This window comes from Pteropus vampyrus, unplaced genomic scaffold (genome assembly GCF_000151845.1).
Source record: "Pteropus vampyrus isolate Shadow unplaced genomic scaffold, Pvam_2.0 Scaffold42, whole genome shotgun sequence".
Classification (NCBI taxonomy): Eukaryota; Metazoa; Chordata; class Mammalia; order Chiroptera; family Pteropodidae; genus Pteropus; species Pteropus vampyrus.
In genome coordinates this window covers 7236874-7263746 of record NW_011888823.1, presented here as the reverse complement: position 1 = coordinate 7263746, position 26873 = coordinate 7236874, and the positions used below count along the sequence as shown (strand labels likewise).

General features: G+C 33.0%; 1 protein-coding gene across 1 annotated transcript in view; it reads left to right on the top strand.

Annotated features, from left to right (window-relative positions):
- The window catches only part of SPAG16 (sperm associated antigen 16), a 755650-nt gene that overhangs the window by 379270 nt on the left and 349507 nt on the right, over positions 1-26873 (top strand). The window contains exon 12 of the mRNA XM_011358649.2: positions 13075-13260. Within this exon, the coding sequence (XP_011356951.1) occupies positions 13075-13260 (186 nt within the window). The remainder of the gene's footprint in view (positions 1-13074; positions 13261-26873) is intronic.

Below are 26873 nucleotides of genomic sequence, written 5' to 3'. Positions count from 1 at the left end.
CTAATTTTAGAGCACAATAAAATATTTATAAAGGATTGTAAGGGGTTTAAAGACCATACCTTAAATGTCTTTGCATTATAAATTTCACAAGCAATGTCTCCAATTCTTGAACAATTTTGCATTTTAATCACAATGTCAATACATTTCACTGCGCAAAGATAAAAAACCATTTGCATCCAAAATATAAGTCAAAATTACCTGTAAAAAACAAACAAAACATTGTAACTTTATGTATAAAGCAACAACTTAAATCACCTTAGTATAGGATATTTCACCTAAATGATACCTAAACTCCCATGTAAAGTATTTGTTCTGTGTATTTTATCACTCCAAGAAAACCTCGGAAGTGTTATTCAGACATAGTTATTATATTAAACTATCAAGGAAAGCTTGTGCTTATGGTTATGATACTTCTTAGAGCAGCAAAATAGATATTTTTCCCAACTGAGTATCTTTCAGGTTAGAGAAAAGAATAGTTCTGAGAACAAAATGTCTCCTGAAACATGTCTTATTTTTTTAACATTTAACATCTACTTATGTATAGTACTCTACCAAATCTGAAAGTTTGAGAAAAATAATGACATAGAAACGTTTTCATGGGAAGCTTCTAATCTGTGAATTATTTACACTTTGTTCCCAAATATAATACTGCATGGTTGTAAAGGATTTCATATCCTCTGAATATAAAAATATTAAAAATCTCCTGCACTCTATTTGAAAAGAGAAATTGTCAAGGAGTAATTTTATAGTGTGACAGGTAGTATATGCAGATAGAATAATTGTAATATAAATACATTGAGATCATTAATTTGCTTTGTAATTGTCTTCCTGAAAGTTGTATGATTTGAGTTAAAGTTCAGCAGACGAATATCAGCCATAAATGGGCATCTTTCCAACCACTTAAGCAGTTTCAAGCCTTCTAAGTATAGGCAAGTTTAGTGAGAGGGACACTTTTTAGAAAATTTCTAAGCTAATGACTTTAGTAGTATTGTTAAATATCCACAGGCTGTATATGGGAAAAACTGTGAATACAGAAATGTGAAAATTAAGTAGAAAAACTGTCATGTTATACCTGAAAGATCATATTAGTAAGTGATATTTTCCTTTCAATAATCTTATTGTATTTCTCAGTGACGTTCAATTATTTCTTTGCACCAAGGAAGTATTGTTCAGGATTTGAAAAGTGAGTAAATGCGTATGAGCTAAAAAAATAATTAGTTATTAGTAAACAGTCTATTGTAAAACTGAAACCTCATTACTTTCTTTACATCCAATTATTTTATATTTATATATGACTTGGTTTTTTGTAATATCTTTAAAAATATGATTCCCTTTTCTTTTTGTTTCTACATTCTCGCATGCATTTCCTTAAACTTTCAGTATTATATTATTTTTTTTTTCTAGAGATTTCTTCCTTCAAACGTCATGCTGTCTGTTGTTATTGTCAGGCTAGAACTTGCTCATAGCTCTAGAGGGTCACTCCCAGTCACTGAACTCATTTCACAGTGTGCTAATGCATATCTTCCAATGATGTACATCTAATTTCTAATTCTAGCTTCTGTTGTAGCTGACTGTTCTATAGCAAGAAATTTAGTACTTACATGGAGTGATTGCATGGTGGGGGTTCACATTTTATCCTGCTCACAAAATCTCATCTTTTCTGGGAAGAAATGTTGACTTCCTGGAAGATGGCAACAAGAGCAATTACCCTTCTAGAAAAACAATACATTTCTTTCCCCTGAATTTTTTTTTTTTTTTTTTTGCTATTTATTTCTTTAAAGCAGCATGTTCCATGCAAGTGATAACCCTTTAGAGGTTTTTATAGAGATATATACAAATTTCACTTCTTAGTGCCCATGGCTGCTTTGTGGGTTATATTTTGGCAAAAATCCTTAGTTTGATCCATACTAAGGAGTCAAAGTAGAAAGATATCATTTCTTCCTTTTACAAATGACAATATTAATCTCCAGAAAGACAATTTCACAATCCACAAAGCTTTTAAATAGAAAAGACATAACTAGAACATGAGTTCTAACTTCTGCTAATACTCTAATTTACTGTATTTCCAGAACAATTAAGAACTAATGAGTACTAAATTTAGTTCATATAAAGGATCCAATTTACTAATACTTGTAAAGCTTGAGATGTAGAATTCACATTAGAAAATTAATTAATACCTATCCTGATGTCTATTAATTCCTTGGTGAATGGTACAGTCTGGTAAAGGATATCTGATCTATAAAGACTTAGAAAATTTAGATGGAATCTGTGCTATTTCTCTAGAGTTTATTAGAAATATAATGGGGAATCCCCTATCCACTCCACTGGTTTTATGGTGAAACCAATGACACTCTCAGAAAGACCAGCAAAACATTTTAGTGATTATAAAATCTTTGACAGGAAATTAGAAGACTTTGGGACATATGCGTTATTATCATTACTTCCTTCTTTTATCTACACTTGCAGGGATAGAGGGACATGAGAGATAAACAGCTGACTTTAAACATTATTTTAATTAATAGAGTTTAAATTTCTAAAATAGGGCTGCATAAACTGAAATGCTCAATTGAGTTCCCAGGTAGAAAGAAATACAGTGTAGCTCAGACTATTAGAAACAGCTTTGTTTGTCCCGAAACAAATTGAGCTTATCAAGCAAACTCAACCTGACTGTGAGGCTGGTCATTAGAAAAGATAAGTCTGTTATGGAAAGAAAAATAACAATCAAAAACATGAAAAGTAATTAGTGAAAGAATAAGAGACAGTAATGCCTCAGAGAATGGAAATTTTAAAAAGTAACTCATATTTTAATATATGGAAATACATATGATCTTATGTTTATTACCAAGATGTAAAGAGATAGAATATAAGATTAGAATATAATAGTGGAAATGTATTCCTTGTTCAACAGAAACAGACAAGTTATAAGTAGAGGTAGAGTGGATGTACAGATTCTTAAATCTTTGTGTACCTCTAAAGTAGAAGTAGCATGGAGAAAAATATTTGAGTGATAAAGGAGATGAATAGATTGTCATTTCTAGGACACACAGCTTTCCTCCTCTACTCTGAAGGCTACTGAGTGAAAGAGCGATATTTTGAAATCTGAATGATGCCAAGGATTATAACTAACTTTAATGAGGGCAAGTTTTATATAGAAGAAAATAAGCTTAAGTAAAAGGAAGACTTTCTAACAGAGCTACTCAAAACTAAATGAACTGGGTTTCATGTTACCAAAAGTTTTAATTAGAGAAATGGGCGATGAAATGTTAGAATATCAGTAGAAATAATTAAATGAGGGATGCATGATTAGATTAGATGGATTTTAGGGCTTTTCTAGCCTTGAGATTTTAGAATTCTGTGATACAAGAATTTGCTTTACTAAGCTAGTTTTGACTGTATCTTAATTGTCATTATAATACTGCCAATTATTTAAAAAGGTCTTAATTTATACCAGAAATAGAGGCATGTTGCTTCTGGTACCATAGATATATCCTGCTTATGTCCATCGTAAGGCTTTCAGACAGAGTGGCTTTAGCAGATATGGATCATGAAAAAAATCTGAGTCCAAGATTGAATATTCCTCCCCAAACATGCAAAGAAAATATTTTTTTTTCTAATTGCATTTTTCAGACTGAGTATAGAGGATAATTATTTGGAAAATATTGTCCTACGTTTACTGTACTTCTTGTCTTACTGAAGCTTTGCGTAACAACTTTTAGTGTCCAAGAAGAGGCTGCTAAAATAGTAATTCCATTCTGTATTTAATCATTGACTGTGGATAATGAAATGTGTATCCTACCTGTATTGACCTTGAATATTTAGTCATATCAATTCTCCTAAGACTTGAACTTGGCATCACACTTACATATTTTGGTTACCATGTACTCCTGAAAGTCAGAATAGAGTACATAGAAAAAATCTACAATTCAAGATTTTCAGTAAGTTAGATCAGGGATCAAAAGAAGGTAGAGAAGCAGCAGTATCACATTGGGGGAGGTGGGCTTTCTTCTGGGAAAACGGCATGTCCCCAGTTATTACTATTTAGACTTGGAAAATCTTTTAGCTAAGTGAAAAAGACAAGTGTTGGACTGAGATTTAGGCTTGAGAATCATTCACCAAAATCTGGGAATGACTCTGATTATACAAGGCATAGCTCTCAAAATTATTAAGTTCAATAATTAAACACAAGCCTATAATAGAAATCACTATCAATTCTCTTAACATATTATCTGCTCTTTCTTCAACAATCTGGTCTTTATCATGTTCCCAGAGTTATCAACTTAAAATTAGTATCTGGTTACTTTTCAACCTCCTCTCAAAGCTCTTTAGTCTCTCTTCAGAGCCTACAGATTAAAACTCTTTAGGACTATAGAAAGGGCCTTTTATTATTTGACTGTTTATCTATTCCCACTAGTTTTTCATTATTCTTTTCTTTTTAAATATAATATGCTTAAAAAATCTCTGAATACACCACAATTTCCACAGTCCGAACACATCATTTTCCTTCCCTATGTTCATGTTAACAGCTGCTTACACACGTAGATTTTTTTCAGATGTATTCACTTTTTTAAAACCTTCATGACTGCCTTCCAAACCTAGAAAATTAATTATACCCTTCTCTATCCTATCATTCTATCCTGCACCTCATGTATTAAAACTCTTATGAAAATAGTATAATTAATTGGTCATATGTTTGCATAACCTATTAGACTATGCTTTCCTTGAGGGCAGAGTTATTTCGATTATCTTTATGTCTCAAGCACATAGCACATTTAGTGAGTTTTAAATTAAATTTTAAAATAAAACGAAGCTAGAAGTCGAGGTAATACATAAAATGCATGTAATTTACTTTAAATCCTTTCTACTAGAGGTTGGCTATTGGCTAATTATTAATTAATAAAAGCTATAACATAATGTTTTTCTTTTGTTTTGTTTTTCTGGAGGAGGGATTCAGCTTTAGGACTAGATATTCCAGCAATCAGAGGAAAGAAGTTTACCCAGTCAGCTATGTGATTTTCATTGTACTTAAAAGAAATAATCTCAAGCTTTCAGTAGCAACACAATGACTTTTGCTATTAAGGATAGAAAGGCATTTCGTCACTGGGTGCATTTTAAAAGTATACTCTTGCAGAATATGTAATCTATTGAGCAATAGTCTCAACAGCGATCTTTCAATAATACAAATTTTAATAGTGTTGTGCCTTATAACTTTCCCTATTACAGTGTTGTACCACAGGTAACTTAGTAAAAGCAACTCTCTGGTGGTGAATAGGAAGTGGAAAAAGTGATCTCTGAATATACAAACTTCTAATTCTCATAATTTAATCCAAAGAAAAAAATGTAATGAATTTGAGGAATATGTGTAATTTAGATCCTTCACCTCCTTCATATCCCTGGTACATGCACTAATCTAATTATAGCATAGAACTGGTTGGTAGAAACCCAAGCGCTAGAGAAGAGGTTGGGTCGTAAACATTTCTTCGATATGTAAGCAGACCTGGTGGTGCGCAAGGCAAGTGGGAATATAGATAAGGCCTGCTGTACAGAGCGAAAAAAAGAACCATTCTCAGTCAAGAGTAGCTCCCCTGTCCTATGGACCATGTGAACACAGGGCAAGACAAGGGGTTTGGAAGGGTCGTGCCTCTGGTGCTATGAGAAAGAGGCCTGGGTCCTGGTCTAAATGAAAATAAGGCATCTCCTGGTACTTCATGAAAAGAGGGACAATAGTTGGGTCTTCACATTTTAGGCCCAGAGAGATGATAATTTAAAACTCTGCAAGATGATGGAATTGAGGCTTTTAGTAAAATGTTTTTGTAAGAACTAGATTCAGATAGGGTACGGAATCTAAATTAAAGGTGTTTGTTATCTGTGGATACACCAAATAGTAAAGAACTAGGTAAAGCAAGGCCCACAAAACTGTGAGAGGTTGAGGAGAACAGATAATAAACAAGAGATATAAATAAAACACATATTAAGTTAATAGCAGTAAGTGCTGCTGGAAAAAAAAAAAGTAGTCGCCGGTGAGAGTGCATTTTAGATAGGCCTCCTTGATGTGTCTTTCTGTAAAGTCCTGAAGAAAGGGACCGAATCAGTCGTGGATTTTCTGGAAGAGAATATTCCTGGAAGAAAGAACAGCAAACACAAAGGCGTTTTGTAGCTAGAGTATAGAGAGGGAGGAAGAGTAGTAGGAGAAAAGATCAGAGTGGTAACAAGGTGGGTGGTGGGTGGCTCATGGAGGGCCTTATTTCATCGTTAGGATCTTAGTTTTTACTCTGGGACATGAAAAACCATTGGAAGGTTTTGAGCAGAGGAGCAGAATGAACAGGATCTTTTCGGCTTCTATAATGAAAAACAATTGTAGAGGGACAAGGACAGAAGCAGTTAGGTGGCTACTGGAATAATTCTGACCTAATGCTTAGAATTTGTTATACTGACTTGACTCTATTAAATGTCCTGTTGTGAGGCTCTAAAGACTCAATGAGGTTGACTTTTTGCTAGGAATTGGAGATGTATTATTTCTGCTACTTACTTTATATAAGCTAATTATTTATTCACTGAATTTATTTATGGACTACATTTTTCCAAAAAAGATATGAGGTAGATAGAGGATATGCTGTTTTCCTGAGGCTATATGATAATATCATTCAATATGATGTGAAATTTTATATGTATAAAAAGACAGACAAAATTTAGAAGGAAATAATTTATTATGTCATAAAGTAAAGCTTCTTTAAGAAAGTAAATATCTAAATAAGGTATGGAGTGGTAAAATGGGGCACAGGATTCATTTGCCTACATTTTTCTTTGTATTTATAAACCCTGAAGAATTATCCATTAGAAATAGGACTTTAGGGACTGTGTCATTTTCATAATTGTGTTTCATTCGTTAATTTATAGATTCAACAGCTATTTATCGAGAGTCTTTATGTGCTAAGTACAATGCTAGGATGTAACAGTGAGTTCAAGTCTTGCCTTCATATATGTTACCATCTATTGGCAGAGAGAGACAATAAATAAAATAAGTGATATAGTTTAATATATGGTGATAAATGATATAGAGTAAAATAATACAGAGAAGGGAAATGAGGACAGGCAAAAAGTGGGGGTGATGTAATATTTTAAGTGGGATTGTCAGAGATACCCCCATGATAGTAAAGTTGAAGAAAAAGACTTTAATTGAAGTCACAGAACAAGCCACAGGAGTAACCAGAGGGGATAGCATCCTAGTGCCAAAGGAAGTGTGTGCAGATGTTCTGAAGGGAGAGTGCTTGGTATGTTTGAAAAACACAAAGCGATGCTGGATTGAGTTGTCTAGTATAGTATCTGTACCAACTGTGAAATAGATGAATGAATCTTCTATGTCTTGAAATCTCTTAGCACTTAGGCTAAATCCCAAAACCTCGCCATTGCCAATTAAGTCCCTGAATGATCTGGCCCTTCCTATTTCTCAGATCTCCATTCTGACACGTCCATTCCCCTAACACCACCACCCATTCCGCCTCCTGCCCCATTACCATGCTGACCTTTCAGCTTCTTGAGCAAGTCATGCCCTTCCCAGGGCCTGTGCCCTGTGCTTCGTGCTCTGCTCTGCCTAGAACATTGGGTCAAAAGAAAGAAAATGATAAGAAAGTACCAAATCTAGGGGGCTTGAGATAGCTGAAAACATTTACATTTAATACCCTGAAATTTTTTTCCAGACAAAAACCTAAAGTATGCATAGAAGCTCAATTTAAAAAAGACGAGAATAGCATTTGAGTAACCATGATTATATATTAAAATATGATTAGCTAAGATTATGATTTTCAAGAATGTTTAATTTTGATGTGTCACTTGCTTACATGTATATGGCTGACAACTAGAGAATACGCAGAAACATGTTAATGTAATAAGAAAACTAAATAATAAAATAATCCCAAATATTTAAATTGCTACTTAAAAGTTTGAAGGCGATCTCGTGCTGTCCCTATCTTATTTCCAGGATGACATGATCTTCACGTAAAGTTTCATAAACTAACCTACCAATTTCTGTCCTTCTGTATCTACAATGTAAACAACTACATAAACACGAAGGATTCAACAGAGTAAAAAGAACTAGTAACATATTAATAGTTTTAGAATTCTATGTTTTCTTTTTTTGTGACAAGATATCTTGCTATACAGAACTTGTTTATATATGTAATCCTAAATTATGTATATTATGTGGCCAGCAGCTCTATATCAAAGGCTAAAGGTTTAGAGTAACTTGTATAAAAGCATTTTCAACCCTTCTCTTTCAACTTTTAATTAAAGTTTGGGGGACTCTCTCAAACTGGCACACTAAATGTATCTCAAATATGTGTTAATATTTTTAAGGTAATCTAAATTCTAAATGTGAGCTTTTTATATGCAATCATTTATGAACTCAGTGAAACTAAAATTATATTTTTTGCCTATGCAAAGACAGTGAGTGAAATATTTAATTAGGTTTTGGTTACATGCTATTCTCCTTCATAAAATAATGTATTCGTAGTCTATGGTAACTGAGAACATTGTAACTGATAGTCCTTTTATAAATTTAAATAGTCCTATTGAGTAGATAGACACAGGTAGATGAGACTGCAATTTAATGGTAGTAATGTTTCTATTCCACTACTTAAATATATGGATAATCAATTCTATATAAAAACTGAACTAGAGATCACAAGATAATTTTTAAAAAATCCTAAGTTTGGGTAGTGCCTAGAATTAAAATGTGCTTTGTAAGAATCATCTTATTTGATCTTCAAAACAACACTTTAAGTTATATTGATCAGAACTTATCATCCATATTTCCAAATAAAGACAATGAATTTCAGAAAATACAAAATATTTCTAAATATAATTGATATTATTGCTTACTTTTTGCGAAGTGTGAATTGGCTTGACCCACACAAATTTGACATGATTTATTTGTGGATTACTCATAAGCTGCAAAAAAATTGTTACTATAAATAACATTTTTTATGAAAAATAAATAATTTCCAAACCAAAAAAAAAAAAAAATTGAAAAAAATGACACTATACTTTTGTAAAATATTTTTAGTATCTGGCTTAATAGATTTTTATCTTGAAAGACCTCCCCTCCCCCTTTTTTTCCAGTCTTAGATTTATTTATTTTGTCAGTTTCCTCAAGGAACTACTTTGGTCTTTATTGATATTCCATCATGTTATTTTATAGTATATATTTTCTAAACTTAGAGGTTCATGCTTAGTAGAACAATTTTGAGGCTGCCGTTTTTCATTATAATGAAGTAAAAAATTTCAGTTGCCTTCAAATAAAATACTATTTTGATTTTTTAAATTAAATTTATTGGGATGACATTGGTTAATAAAATTATATGTTTCAAGTGTACAATTCAATAATACAACATATGTATATTGAGTTGCATGTTTACCACCCAAAGTTAAATTTCCTTCTGTCACCACATATTTGATCCCCTTTACTCTTATCTACCTCTGCCCTCACCCCTTTTGAATTTACTTCATAGTTTTGATATGTTATGTTTTCATTTCAGTTGTACTTATTTACAAACATCCACTCTTATTTTTTATTTGATATGTAGGTTATTTAAAACTGTTTTAAAATTAACACATATAGTTTTTTTAAATATATAATTTGGTTATTCATTTATACCAATTGAATTTTGATAAGACAATATCTCTATAACAATTATGTTAAATTTGTTAAAACTTGCTTTATAGCTTATTGTCTGTTTTTATAAATGTTCCATTTATGCTTAAGAATAATGGAATAATGTGTAGTCACTAGTTATTTGGTGAAGGATTTTATATATAGCCAATAAAATTTGTAATTTTAATTTCTTAAATATTCCATATTTTTATTTATATTTTGAATTCGAATTAGGGAAATAAATTGAGAGGTGTGTAAATCTTTCGAATTGACAATAGATTGATCATTTTTTGTTCTTATGGTTCTAACATTGTTACTTTTTATCAGTTAAGATACATTTTGTACTTTTACATAATTTAGTTTTTAAGCCTTTCTAATAATACATTTTTTCATTATATAGGAACTCTCTTTATCTCTAATAACACATTTTTGCCTTAAGGTCTTTTTTGTCTAGTATTAATATGTCTACTTCATCTTTATTTTTATTTCCTTTACCTAGATATCTTTTTTCATTTTTTTTTTTTACTTTCAATTTTTGTATGTGCTTAGGCATTTAGTGTGCCTCATGAAAACAACAACTGCTGAAATGTTTCCTTTTTATCCAAACTGAAACATTTTGTCTTTTAACTTCCAGTTTAGTCTATTTGTATTTATTGGTAATATATTTGAATTTCTACTGTCTTTTTTTGTTTGTTTTCTATTTATACCACTTATTCTAGTGCTTTCCTCACTCCTTTCTTGCTTTATTTTGGATATGTTTATAATTTTGATAAAAGTTTATAATCGTTAGCCATTCTTACCTATTTCTTTTTTCTTATATCTGGAAGATATGTACTTTATTCCTGTTCTTATAAATGGTTACCCTTATCCTTTTACTATCTAGACATAATACAGTCTATAATGTATCAATGTACCTTCCCTTCTGAATAACACAAGAACATTGTTGTCAATATCGTTTTTGTGGTTTTTTTTTTTTCTAGCACTATGTACACAAATATTTGGATATACCGACATGTTTACCAAATTCTTTGTTCACTATTTCTTCATTTCAGATCTTCCTTCTAAATTGTTTTTTTCTGAAATGTGTATTCTTAGCACTTCCTATAGGGGAGAACTTTGTTTAGCTGAAGCTATTTTTATTTGCCTATGTTTTAAGAGAGATTTTTGATAGTTCTAGATAGTAACATTATATTAATTTCTCTTAGCTCTTTGAAGAAATTCCAAATCTGCCACTTACTAGCTCTGTGATGTTGTTTAAGTGTGTTGAAGATAATAATGGTGCCCATCCTATAGGATGGTTGTGAGGTATAATATATATAATGTGCTTAGTAGGGTTCTATCACATATGAAGCACCATATAAATAAATAACATTTTCTTCTATTTTCTTCCTCTTCTCATTCTTCTATTATTATTATTATTATTATTATTATTATTGTTGTTGTTGTTGCCTATGGTGTTCTGAAGTTGACTAAAATTTATCTAAGTGAAGATTTCTTTTTATGTACACTGTTTATCCTGCTTGGTTTATATTTTTCTTTCTGAATCTATGGTTCTAAGTCTTAAATTTTCTAGTTTCTGTAAATTCTCAACCTGCAGTTCTTTGAGTATTGCATATACACCTTTACAGCTGTTCTCTCTTGAGGCTTTGATAAGGAAAATATATACTTTTTTTCCCGATCATCCCTATTTCTTAACTTTTATCATGTTATGAACTGAATGTCTGTGTCCCCCTTAAATTCTGGTGTTGAAGCCATAACCCCTGATGCGATGGTATAAGGAAGTAGGACCTAAATCTAATTATTATTAGATTTAGATGAGGTCATGAAGGTGGAGCCCCATGATGTGATTTTTGTTTCTCTCGTCACATTGTTTAAAGCAAGAGAGAAGTATGTAAAACTTATCTGAAAGGATTTTTCAGCCACAAGCAGAAATATACCATAGCAATTATTATACTAGAGCAAGACTTAATGTCTACAATTGCAGCTAGCCCATCAGAAAGATTTGAGAAAGAGGCATGGTTAAATTATATTTGATTTTTATGTTTGTTTGGATATTTATAGAAAAAATGTATCATTTGGTCTTTAATATTAAAAATTACAATTTTGAATGAGAAACATATATACAAATAAAAATCAGCAGCAAAGGACAGTTGTTAATATCTACCTATTAGTAAAGGACTCCCTGTAATACAGTAATTTTTTCAACTGTGCTAATTTGAAAAACAAAATAGACGTTCTTTTATAACTTCAATGAGAACTTCTTCACTCTATAACCCACCTTTCCTGCAGCACCCTTAAGCTCTTCCTCCACAGTGCTTATTTCTCTTTTGCACATAAGCATTTAATTCCCTCTGCATAAAAATAAGCCAAAAAAAAAAAAAAAAAAAAGCAAAACAACACTCATCTTGATCCTGCCATTTTTCCTCTTAGAAATACTGGGCATCTTTTCTTCTTCACTTATAGCATGACTTCATTCATTCACTTAAATATTTATTCTGGAAACATTTACTGAGCATGTCATTTGGTCAGTTGTTAATATTTGATGCTGTAGAAACAGGGAGAAGAAACACAGTTTTCTATAAAAAACACAGGGAAGGAGGGCAAGTAAGCAGTTTATTATATTCAGTGAGAGAAATATTACTAACGGGTCACATAGAAGTGTCAGGCAATGCAAGAGGATGTGAAGATGATGGTATCAAAATTTTCTTGCAGTTGATATTTTAACAGATGTATCTGCTTATGTCATTGATACCCATTCATTTCTTAAACTAGCTCATGTATCCACCACTTGAAAGCTACAGCGTTTTTGTTTTTTTTTTTTGGACATCTACTACTGACCTAAATGGAAAATCTAATGATTCTTCAAGCACCCAACATTTCAAAATCTTTCATCTCTCAAGATCTAGCTCAAAAGCCCCCTCATTTATGATTCACTTTTCTCTTCATCTTCCAAACTATACTTCTGGAGCATTTAATTAATACAAATAAAAGCAAAGCTGTATTGTGTTATTTTTTTGAAATTATCTTAGCCCACATCTAAGTTGTCAGCATTCTGAGGCTAGATCATCCACAGACCCTAACACATAACCCTGAACCCAACACATGCTAATATGCTAATATATATATTATATATATACTGATTTAATAAATTAAAGCCAAAAAATGTAGAAGAATTAATCTAGAAAGTGCGATAGCAATTTTTCTCAACTCGAATTACTAAATACAAGTACAATTAAGTATCTATTTGTGTAGACTTAAGATTCAGGCATTTAGATATGCCATTAAAAGTAAAAATAACTCAGAAACACACACACATGCACATACACACATACAAATTACAGAATACAACCATTCAAAAATATATTGTAAATAGTGTTTTTTGTTGTTTTTTTTTTAACAAATTACCTTTTTATGTTTTTTTCAAATAGTGGAAACAAGTTGGCTACTTCAAGTGGTGACACTACAGTTAAGTTGTGGGACTTGTCTAAAGGCAGTTGCATTTTGACCTTTGAAGGACACTACCATGCAGTATGGTCCTGCACGTGGCACTCCAGCGGTGATTTTGTGGCTTCTTCCTCATTGGATACCACCAGTAAAATCTGGGATGTTAATAGGTAAGAAGTACTTTGAACATTATTAACCCTCTATGTTGATAAATATACATTGGTCATGTGTTTTTCTCCCTATGCAACCACTGAGAAATATTTAAAAAAAAAAAAAAAAAAAAAGCTCATTGATAAAATTATACAGAGCTACTTAAAAAATCCCTGTAAATCCATTTCTAATTCTTTTAATCTTTGTTGATAAAATGAGTCCTTTCTAAATGTAGCCTATGTAAGATCAAGCCTATGTAATAAGATTAGAATTGCTCCATCGGAAAGCCGTTTGTTTTAAGCAAGATAGAAACAAATACTTATATTAAAGAGTTATGTTTTAGTTCTCCCTTTCACAAGATTGCCACTCTTTGTATTATCAAATTGTTTGATAATATAATGGAAGTAATTGCTTATGCTTAATTTTAAGATAATATTTTCCAAAATCAAATGCTTCTTGGCAGTTCACAAATCGAAAAAACTAATGCAATTTATTGTATGCAAAGTCCAATATAATTTCATATGAATATAGAAGGTTTCCATTTTGATTAAATTCGAGACAAATATATTTACAGTGTTAAAAAACCTCATTCATGTGTATTTGGATGATTATTACATCCTGTTAGATATACAAATGGGATATAAAGAGCTATCAAATGTCACAAATGCTTCAGCTAGCTAAGGTATTATAAAATCATCAGTCACACTTCTGATTGCTTAATTATTGACCAATGCCCAGATTCCCAATATAAGTGATAACAGCTCCTAAGATTTTAGGTAAACAGTTTTCGCTGAGCCATTGTAGTTTATTTTGTAAGAAAAAGATGGACTCGCTTTAAAGGTGGACACTGTTGCTTTGAGGTCATGTGTAAAACCAAGTACCTTGAACAAACTTTCTCTTTTCTTTATTGAACCATAGGTAACATATTTAGACAAAGGGCAAGTAAAGTGTAGCAGTAGATGTTGCTTGTAGGAGACTGCAAGGCTGGAGGAGGAAAAGGGGACTTGATTCTTTCTGTGTCCTTCCTCTGGACTTCTTTTGAACTTGAAGTTCCAATGGTCATCATCCAAGCAATACTTCACCTCGGTAACAGCAGTTCATTCTTACAATAGCTGAAGGCAGTTGTCAGTTCTTTCAGTGCTAGCAGAAACAGGTGCATGATGCTGTCATCAAAGATAGTAACCCCAGCAATTAAGTGCCCTCTTCTCAGAGATCTGTGTTCCCAGCTCTGCATGGCTCCTCCGCTGAGGTGCAGAACACCAATACCAGCAGAAAAGTAAGTGCCCCCATGCAGAGGGCTGAGTTTCAGCTCCGCAGGCACCTTTCTTCAAGGTTCTACATTTCAGTAATTCCACCCTATTCCCCTTGTTCACTCAGTCCTACAGGGGGCAGCTCCTCCCGGCAGTTGCTTTTTCATTGATACCCTAAGGTTTTCTTTTTCTCTTTTTAGTTACCTAGTTAACAACTTTATACATAATTAACAATTCCATATATAAAATCCTTAATGTTAAAATTATAGGTGCAAATTCTGTATCCTGATTAGACCTTGACAGATACAGGGCAGTAATGGACAACTAGCATAATCCACCTGAGTTATAAAGATAAAGCTAAATAATGTTGGAATACTCTGTATGAGGAAACGTGGCTCTAAATAATGCATGCTAGAGCAATTTCTAGCTAAAATAGTGACAATTTAAGATATGTTTTAATTCTCATATGGGTACCATTTAGTTACCTGAAGTAATCGATCATATTTAATTCTTAATTTTATGTTTCTAATTACATGGCCAAATTTTATAAATATTTATTGTAGTAGATTATTGCAATTTTTAAAAACCACTTTATTGAGGTATGATTGGCATACAAAAAGCTGTAAATATTCAATGTATGCAACTCAATGAGTTTGGAGATAAGTATACACTCATGAGATCATCACCCATCTATGCCATAAATATAACCATCACCTCCACAAGTTTCCTCCCACCCTCTGTATTTATTATTATATTTTGTGTGATAAGAACACTTAATAAAAGATCTAGCCTCTTCGCAAATTTTTAAGTATACCATATGAGCTAACAATAGGTACTATGTTGCCCAGTAGATCTCTAGGACTTATTCATCTCATATAACTGAAACTTTAACACTAGTATCTAATTTTAATTTGTACCACCTTTGGCTTAGATGAGGCTCCTAATGTCTTAAGCAATCATAGTGTTTAAACCAAACTATGGTTAAAAACTGATTCCCAAGAGACTCAGCCTTACTTTGAAGAATTTCAAACACTTTGACTTGGCAGCTTTTTTCCATAACTGTTATATCCAAATACTGTCTTCCAACTGATATGCAGTAAATACTGATATAAGAGATTAAAATTACTCTGGATTAATACCATAAAATCCTTTTCATTTCAAAATTCCCATCAATGTCAAGAACTCACCTTTATCATCAAAAACAGAAAACATACCAACTCAGCTTCAAAATTGATATGTTTTCTGTCTTTGATGATAAAGTAGACAAATATTGACAAATAAGGGAGAAGTTGATTGTTTTTATGGTGGCTATTGTATCTTTCAGAGTGATAATTAAAGCACTGAACTGTAATTTACGATTACTCATGGATCTATGCAGTGTAGATATGTCTAAAACTAGTGTCAAGCTTTAAAATTTCATAGCTTATTGGAACCAGCTTAGTGACTTCCTCTAAAGAAGAGGGGAGAGGTTATTTGCCTTGATAAGATTTTGGTAGTCGTTCTATTCTGGGTCCTATACTCTTATCCTAATGCCACATAGTTATTAATTTTAGAAGTTCTATTGATGGACTCTGCTGTTCGCCAGAGAGCATGCCTTATTCTCTCCTGCTGTCTGTTCTTCTCTTTGGGCCCATGGCCCAAGCTCTGCAGCTGTTCCCGAATCCGACATAACCTACCAAGACCATCCAATTAGCTCCTCAGCAGAAAGTGGGATGACTGAGAATCATAATTAATATAAAATATTTGGATCAAGAGCCACTTTTACCAAATGCTAGCAAGAGCAATATCTGTGGCACTTTTAGTATGGATACGTCAACACTTGAGGTTTCTGTGAATAATTAATAGTAATACTTCAATGATCTTCTGAATGATCATTTATATAAAGTGGAAATTTACATATGTTTCAATTTGTAATCATTGATTTCTACCTTAATTTTCAAATATATTCTTTAAAAAGAGTCTTAAAAATGCATACATGCACACTTGACCACACCCACACACACCATTGTATTCTAAGCAGAGAGTGCTTGGCACATGGCAGTTTGGTTGCATGAATGATGAAGAAAACATCAACACATACATAGAAGAAAATGTTCTTTCTGCTCCCATCTGCATTCAAACTATAATTTAATTGTTGTCTTATTCTACATTAATCTATAAAGTGATGAAAATGGGATAGGAAAAATAAGAAAATATCTCAGTTGACTATAAAAAAAATTTGCGTTTCTTTAAAGCATAAGATTATCAATGAGTATCCATGAAATGAATTACCAGTGTTGGGCTATGTTACAGACATTAGAAAATCCTAAGATTCCATTACTGCCCTCAATGAGATTACAAGCAATTTTAAAGTGCAGCAATTTTGAACCAGAGACTATGCAGCGCATCACCAATTTATAATATCGGATAGGGTTGACTTCTGGCTACTTTTCTTCCAAGTATCTAGATATTTGGCTTTGAGGCTATACCAAACTGTCACTCTGGGGTTTGGGAAGCAGACCACTTGCCTGCTTAGTTTGTAGCTTTGGAGGAAGGGCTTGGAAACAGCCAAAATGTTGCTGAATGTGGCTGCTCCCTCTGCTTTTAACAAGATATTAACAAAGACAAGAATTGAGTCATTTGTAGCAAGTTTGGGAGGAAACCAAGAACTTTGTAAACTTCAACAGCTTCTGGACCCCCAACAGTAGGAGATAAATCTGTTAATTTTATATCTAAATGTATTGTTTTAGATGTCCACAAGATTAAGGTGAGAGAAAAATAAAGCAAGTTTAAGAACTGTTAGGCAAAGTCATTTGATTACTGCTGCATTGTATTGACTATCAGCAAATATATCAGAAACCTACTATGTTTTTGAGAAAATTGTGTTAACAAAGAAACCATGAACCTATTCTTAATAACCCCATGACATTTCAAACTATAAAACAGTACTCAGAGCCCTTAACTTGCATCCAAAGGAAGTGGATTTCTAGTGTTTTACATTTCACACTGAAGGCACCCACATCAGATGTGTCCATAGTGAACAATGGACAAGGAAGAACCATGGAACAAATCCAGAGGCCAGAGAACAATGGGCAAAAGATTTCCTCATAGAGAGAGTCATGATCTGATCAACAAACTTTCTTGAGTACCATGGCAAAGTTCCTCATGATGGCTGCTGAGATTCTGTCATTGTTTGAGTTAGTGACTTGTGTTTGTCCCATTTTTCTGTTTTCTGTATTGGAGTTTGTATTGCATTTAGTCTGTCCTTGCTTCACCAGTGTACATTGTGTTTGTTGTGGTGGGAAGGGCAAACTTGTCTTTTATTTGGTTGGTCACCAGAACACTAGAGACACTTTGAACCCCTTGGAGCAGATTGTGTGTATCATGCAGAGATCTTGGACTGAAATATATGCAGTAAATGAATGAGGCTTTGTGTTTTCTCCTTTTGGAGGAGGATGTCAGGGGGTGTTGGTTAGTGAATACATATAAAATGAAGGATGGCACAGATGTTTGGTGAACTAAGGCAGATATTGTTAGCCATTCACCAGAATCCTCTCTCTCCTTCTGCCATATTAGGTGGGCACTGTCTGTCTATCTAAACGGTATTTCTCAGCCTCCCTTTTAGTTAAGTGTGGTTATGTCACTATGTTCTATACAGTAGAATATTAGTTGAAGTAATATATGCCATTTCAATATTTCCCCCCCCCCTTGTGGTGGAATAGGATATTAATGACAATGACCAGAGTAATCTTAGAAACCAATTATTGAAAATGACAGTGATTGTCAGCCTGCTTAAAGCCACCCACCTTCCTTACCTCCTTCAGTTAGCCTGCAACATTTTCTGCATTCTACAACGAAAAGAAAATAAACTTTTATTTGAGACATTATATTTCCAGTCTGTTTGTTATAGCACTTGAGTCTGCCCAGTCCAATGTAGGCACCTGGTGAATATTTTTTAGGTGATATGTTGTCCCCTCATGACATACTAATAAGGCAACTAACACAAGTTCTACAATATTCTCAAAAGTATTTGGATAGAGTAGTAATGGACATTCTGTACTACTGTGCTGAAAATAGATGGCTATACAACTCCGTTTGCCTTTCTTTTTTTCCTTGCCCCTTCTCATTTCCCATCTTTGATGTCTGCTGCAATACCGTTGGAGCCTATGAAGTCCTACTTGCCAGCAGCAATACCTGTGAGTCAATTGGCTTACATGCAAGTTAATGCCTATAAAAGAAGCTGTAAATTATAAGAAAACATGCAACAATAATATATTACTGTCTCCATCAGTGGAAATCTGAGGTCAATGATAATTATTTTATTTAAGCTATAAAAAGCACTAAGAATCCCAGTTTTATAATAACATTGAATATATTTACTGATGAGAATTGGTTTTTCTGATTGCAGTCAAGCTGATGGAATATGAATAGTACCTTCCATGTGGTTGTCCTAACAGGTTTGGGTTGTTTTTTTGTTTGTTTGTTTGTTTTAGCCCTTAACTCTGTTATGTGCATTATTTTAGTCACTAAGCTATAGCAGTGAATAAATTAAAAAAAAAAAAAAAAACCTCCCAAAAATGGCCCTCGTGTAAATAGCATTCTTTTGGAAGTCATAAACTAACCCCAATGAAAAAGTAGTAATTATGTACAGTATTTAGGGGCAATACGTTTTGTAGATAAAAAAAACAATAAAATATGGAAGGAAGGTGGGAAAAAATGGTGGGCATTGGAAAGGATTGCAATTTTAAATAGGATCATCAAAACAGTTTTCTGTATAAAATGGACATTTATTTGGATAAGCTGTAGTAGGTATGGCAACAAGCGGAAAAGATATCAAGGAGAACACTCTGAACTCTGCTGGGTAGTGAACTCCCTAATGGGGATTCACGTGACTAAGGAACAGCAAGGAGGCCAGTACAACTGAAGTGGAATGAGCAGATGAGTGGATGGCAGAGGTAAGGTTGTTATGTGGTTGTGTGCAATTAATAACATAAGGCCTTATAGCACATTGAATAAGTGACTTTGACCTTAATTCTCAATGAGATGGGAAACCCATGGAAGGGTTTGAGCAGTAGACTCACATAATCTGTTTTACACCTTTACAGGATGACTCCCTGTTATTGTGTTGAGATTAGACGGTGGCAGAGGTTAGAGGGTGGGGTACAGCAGGAAGACTAGCTGGGACACTATTGTAGCAATCCAGGCAAAAGACAGCTAAGGTTGGAGGCCCAATGGAAACAGTAAAAGTAGTAAGATTTTTTTTTTTTTTTTGTATTCTGGATAGGTTTGGAAAATAAAGCTAATAGGAATTGCTGAGGTATTGTAAGCTGTGAGAGAAAGAGAAAACAAATCATCTGTTACATTTTGAGACACCTAAAAAGCAAAAGGCTCATTCTCTTTATCCGGGAACACCAATGTGAACTTTGTAACAGGCTTTTCCAACCAGATACATCAACTGGCATCCCAGAAACAGCTGTAGAATGAGACATGCCTCCGCCTTGTTCAGCTAACAGGCGGTTTCCACCGGGAGACTTGAACGTTTCCTCCTGCCCGCTAGCGCTGCTTCCTTTGTGATTCCTTTGTGATTAATAATTCATTTCCCAATTATAACCCTTGCGCTGAGATGAAGGAAACAGAGGGCTATAGATACAGGCAACAGTTAAGATTTAGAAAAAAGAAATATGAAATAGTAAGATTCTCTTATGGTGAGTTACCATCTTTTAATAATGTGTACTATAAATTTCTTTAGGAAAATAATGCATCCAGATGGACTTTAAAATGGAAGAAATTTATTTCTTTTTTATAAAATTAGTAAAAATAGGATAGCACCAAATAAGTTACAAAAATAGAGTTTAGTATTTAGAATCTGAAATGTTTCATTAAAAATACATTTCCTGTTCTTTATGATTCATTTTCAGAGTTGGATATTTTAGAGACAAAGAATGTATTGTACGATATTAATGATTTTAAAAACATAATAATGTAAGAAGTACGAAGACTCAAGGGCATAGATTATTGGTACATTAATACCTGTCTTATAAAGACCTCTTTACTTTGCCTTCTTAAACTTGAAAAAGCACCCAAGGTATATATTAATAGACTGTTAAAGCAGTGCTTGAACCATAATTATGTTGCATTAAAAGAAATGGTAGCATACTTAAATTGACCTCTTGTGATCCATTTAACCCATTTTAAGTATAATAAATCAATTCTTACATCTTCTTGGATTTTCATTTATATTCAAGTTAATAGTTCCCTCTTAAAATATAAACTTTCAATTATATCTAAGTGTTATTGAACATAAGTATATAGAAAAGCACGAAAGATTAAAAAAGTAAATAGTATATACTTTTTTCACTGCCTTCTTTCCCCCAAAGCAGTACATAATTAATAAGCACTATTATTTGTTATCTTCAGTAAACTACTTGGAAATAAAATTTCCATAGAAATTTTTAATATTGCTCCATACTGTCTGACATGAATTTGTACAAAATCCTAATGGGTATCAGTAAAAGCAAAACTCGTTAACATGTGTCCTGGGGAGAAAATGAGCCAGACCATTTTCAGTCAAGGAATATGAGCTGATTATCCACGGGTCTGAATTTTGGTCACCTCACAACCTAGATCGGGTCCTGAAAGAAGCAATACCTCTAGCAGGATTTCACCTTCTAGAAAGTCATGCCTTCTGATTTGGCCCATAATTTCTTTAATCATTTACTAGATTTGACTATGAAATTACTAAAAATTGCTTTCTTACTTAGAAATTATTTATTCATTTCTTCAATATTTACCGAGTATGTACCAAGTCAGCCACTGGCTATCCACATCTTTTAAATTATATAACATATAAATTTTATTAGGTACCCAAACCACCCAGTTAAGATAGTTTAAAGTGGTTTTCACATGAAGAGTGAACTTTCTTGTGATGCTTCTATTTCAGTTTGGTTTGGGGTTATCACGTCAGTTTGCTTTTTGGTTTTGAGTAAGAGAAAATATGGTGAATTTTAGAATAATGTACATTAGCAAGAAACCATCTAAAAAGCTATTCAGTGATAGTAATTAGAAATAATTATACTAAGATATGTTTTATCTCACCCTGCTTATGTTTAAATTTTCTACCTCTGGCTAATAAAACACATACCTAAATTATGTATTTCCTAAGTATACAGACAGATTCACGGGTATCTAAAAATTGTTTTTTCTTACTTTAAGTGATGCATATTTTAATAATTATTATTGAAGATATAGGATGAGTTAATTATAGTTACTTTATGTGTTATTGTCTGAATACATGTCCAAGTAAAATTTCTTACCCATAAATTTAAGATTTAAAGTTAATATTGGAAATTCATAGTGATTATCAAAATGTGCGTTTTAAAAGGTGCAGTGTTTTATCCTAGAAACAAAATACATTTTTCTATGAAAGTCATAACTACTGTAAAAGAAAGTGGGTATTTGACATTTTTTCTTGATTATCATTGCATAGATTTTTGACAAGTTTATAAAAGCATCTGATGCTTCCAATTTTAGAGGTGATAGGTAATTTATTTCATTGTCTATTTCTATGGTTGTCATGTGACAAATTAAATGCGCTTTTTAGAGAATATTAATGTTAGTATCTCCAGAATAAATTTAACTTTACTATTTTAGATATGAATTAATATATTATAGATATATGCCAAACTGTAATAATATATTATGTTTGCACTGAAAGATACTGCCTACATTCTTAATATTCATTATGAATTATAAATATCTTACACAAATAACATTTACTAATAAATATATGTTAATTAGCTATGCAGTCAGCTCTCCTCCTCCCACTCATTTCTAAGCAAGCTATGACATCTTAGACTTGAGACGTCCAGCGATATCTCCAACAGCAATTAGCTCTTCGTTATCTGAATCACCATTGCTCTTATTACCTACATTTATAGTCTTACCACTACAGCTGACCTAAGAACTTTCCTCAAATTGAGACTGATTTTTTACCATACCTTAAGAGGCCATTGGTATTCATTCCATCAGACTAAGAGATGTAATTATTTGGGTCATCTGGATCACCACCACAAACCTAATCATTATCTTCTAGATATTGTCCACATGTCCACCAATCAGGCTCGTTCTCGCACTCACCTCTGATATCCCTTTCACTGTATGCATTAGAATTCAATGCCTGTCATCAGCTAAATATTCCATGTTCTCCATCTCGTTAAAGTACTCTTTTTATCTTCTTGCTTAAACTGGCTAACTTTTGAGGAGATTGAGTCCCTTTTCTAAGGGAGTATGCAACTTCCTTCCTTTAATCCTTTCTCAAAGATCTACAATTCACAATGAATACTAAGCATGTGGAACCTGTCCTCAAGGTGCATGCATAAAATTTATTTCAGAGTTTTGAACACACCTCTTATTTTAATTCACATGTATATAAAATAGTAGATGTTAAATTTGTTGGGGGTTACTGACATAATTTCCACCTACCACTGGACCTGGACGTTTGCCCACTAATCTGTACCCAGTGTTCAAAGAGAACTCCAAATTGAGAGAGTAGTAAACATTTGTTTAATTAATATATACATTAATGATGTGCATTCCCTCTATATTATTTACTATCTCTCCTAGACCACTTTTCTTCTCACCGTCCTCCAAACCGTGGCTTCTGAGAAGCACAGTTCGAAACTGTACTATTAGGTACTATTCTACTTTGTAGTATATGCTGAACTTCTGGTTATCCCCATCAGATTCTGACTACTTAAGCACATGGCTCACTGTCTTTATTGAGTGCAACATCGATATTCAAGCAGAAAATCCATCAAACACCTTGGTCTCTGTTTCTTCACCCCTTCCTTCTGACAAGTTTCAAATCTTGATTTTAGGTTTTCTACCCTATGAGCACCATCGTCCCTCTCTCCAGCTGGTACACTCTACTACCACCTGTTCCAACAATTCTTTGATGTCAGTGGTATTGGTAATTTATTGTCTCTGCTATTTTTTTCCTTATTGTTGAAAACAGCCTTCCTGTCATTCCAGTCTTATCCAGAGTGGATTCCAAGGTATCACAGTGATCTCCCCTTCCCTCACAGCTTCAAATTCTCTGTTTTTTTTCCCCCTCCAAATTTCTTCCCTGTCAAAACCCTACTTCCAAATAAACCACATTTTCTGCCTACTTACTGCCTGCTCCTGGTAAGCTACATATGGCTAGAAAAAACAAACAACAGAATCATGCTGATTGGTCTCACATTATCTTTATAATATCAGCCCATAAGTTGAATCCTACTGTATTTCCTCTGTCAATTAACTTTCTACCATATGGGATGAATATTTCACACTTATTTCTCTCTTCAAAATCCTAAAACTCTTCCTACTACTTTTTCCTCTGAGCTGATGATGTGCATTTTTGTTTCATTGAGCAACAATGAAGCAATCAGAAGAGAACTTTCTAATCTTCCCATTACCAAATCCATCAAGTTCTCTATCCCTATTACATTTTTATACCTTTTTATTTTGAATTAATTTAATGTTCACAGTATTAAAAAATTGAAAAATGGTAGTTTTTATGTCTTTCACCTAGATCTCCCCAAGGATAATATCAGACAATTGTACATTATCGAAACTAAGAAATTGACACTGATACAGTATTATTAACTCAAGTAGAAGAAACCTTAGTCGGATTTCACCAGTTTCCACATGCAGTTAGTTGTGTGTGTGTGTGTGTGTGTGTGCGTGTGTGTGTGTGTGTGTGTGTGTGTGTGTATGTAGTTCTATGACATTTTATTACATGTGTAAATTAGAATAACTTACTTAACTGACACCATAATAAGGATTCAGTCTGTTTCATTACTATAAAGAAACTCTGCTCTTTGACGGGTATTTGTTCATGAGAAATTCAGCTTTTCCTCATTCTCCTCAGAATTTCGTACTATCAGTATTTTTTTATTATCTTGACCATTCTAATAGGTATGTAGGGCTATCTCATCATGTTTTTAATTTGTGCTTCCCTAATGTCTAATGATGTTAAGCATCTTTTTATGTACTTATTTGTCATCTGTGTATCTTTGATGAAATAGCTGTTCATGTTCTGGCCCATTTTCTAATTGAGTTATTTGTTTTCTTACTGTTGAGTTTCTGTTGAAAGTTCTTTATATATTCTGGGTGAACATTCTTTGTTAGAAAGATTTGTGTAAGTTTTAGGTTGAAATTTTTTTTTTTTTGCTTATAAATTTCAAATTATTTCAACAACATTTGATGAAAATTGATGAGCAAAAGCAGCAACAAAAAAAAAATATGAGTTTTGTGAAAGGCACAAAAGCAATTCAGTGGAAGAAAGGAAAAAATCAATTGCCTGTACTTACACGGATCTGTTTCTGGGTTCCCTGTGCCACTGATCTATGCATGTATCCCCCACCAATACCATACAGTTTTGATTACTGCAGCTGCATAGTAAGATGTAAAATCAAGTAGTGTGAGTCTTTCAGTATTTTTCTCTTCTTTTTTTAAAAATCGTTTTGGCTGCTCTAGTTCGTGTGTCCTGTCAACTCCCTCCGCCCTCTTTTTCTGTCCGTATCTAAAAGCACTTCAGCCCGGTTTTCACGGCCAGTAAATTGCCATCTTCATTTTCTGCAGGGTTTTTTTTTTCTCTTTCTGACCCTCATTGTATCTTATTTATCCCTATTTGTTTTTTTCATGCTGCTCTTCAGAATTAAACTCTCTCTAGACTTTTCTTCAATAATCCACCTATTTTTTTTTTCTAAATTTGAGTTGAAGACTAACCCTTTCTAAGAAGCCTCCTTGCCTAACCTCAAACTCTGATGGCCACACTTTTCTTTCTTATTTCCTTTTCCTCAGAGTTAGCTTGTGAATTTTTAAGGCTTTAAGCAAGACAAACAGAAAAAAGAAGAAGCACTCCTACATATATAATTCAAAATTAAAAAGTTAAACAGTAAACCATGTGTGTAAAAAAGCCCATCAAAAATTTTTTTTTTTTGAACTCCCCCTTCTCTTAGATGATACTCTATTTACTTATACTATGGAATATAAAATTATTTAAAAAATTCTCTCCCTCTTTCTGTCTCATTTTTTTCCCTCTTTATTCTTTATCCTCCTCCCAGTTTGATGCAGCTGCTTTGCTGGTGCCTTAGGCGCATGCTTCATTTTTATAATGGGTAATCCAACACTGGCTTTTTTGAATAATTTGTTCTATGTCATAAAGCATTCATGTTTCTGCTCTAGTTCTCTTTATCTTTGTTGTTTTTCTATCACATCATAATCTGTTTTTGTTTACCTTTTAAAATACTCTATGTAGTCCCTAATATTTAACTAATGCCATGTTATTTCATCCTCTGCCTCATGTTTTCACTTAGAATTTATTCTTAATCTTTACCCCTTTCAAAAATAAACTGTTACTTTCTACATTATCACATATATATTTCTGTTATAGTTGTTTTACAGATTGCAAATAGTTAGATTACTCCTCCACAACTCCTTGCACTTTCGAAAGATATATATCCTTAACTTAAATGGTTTTATAAAACTTTTCATCCATTACCTTGTGCAATTTTTATTCCTCCACCACTAGATGAGTGAATTCTGTAATGAATTAAAAGCATTTTGCCAAAATGATCACAATGTTTTATTTTCAAATATATATTTGTTTGCATTATGAAGTCTTTGGTACTCAATCTTTCCCATTAAAGCAAATAAGTTTCAACCGTAGGGTTGAAAGAATATTCTCACTGGATATTTAACTCCAGATATTATTTACCATGCCTACATGTGCCTTTTTTAAAATTGCATAATGAGGTGTATGAAAGTAGGTTTGAGTTTGACAAAATTAAAGACACACAAAAACTATGTACAAGTTATTTTCTAAAACTCACATGAATTAAGATGATTTCTTTCTTTCGGCCCCTTTGGCAAATCTTTACTCTTTCACTCTACTTCACTGAGTACAAGCCTTACATGTATGAACAGAGTGTAGTCTTTATTCAGATGACATAAAAATATATAATGTTGGATCAAAAGTAGCTGAAGCTTCTTTCAATGCATATATCTGTAGTTAGGTGATATAAACTGACACATATTTCTTATTCATGAATTCTTCTGCATGAGTAGGAGGATTCACCTGAATCTTAAAACTGTTATGAACCATTACTACATTCTAGCTTGGAATTAGATAAGCTGATCATATTATGTCAAAGAAAAGTTTCATGCAATCACTGCTTCACACATCAATGCTTCTCATTTGGATTCTGATTCCTGTGGCATGTGACAATCTTTGCAAATGATCTTTATTTCCCTTTACTCTTCTAAAAATTGCGAAAAATGAGATTTGAAAGGAATTTCACACCGTCAAGTAACTTTCTCTTTGTATAGTCATAGTTTTATTTTGTCCTAATACGTATGTG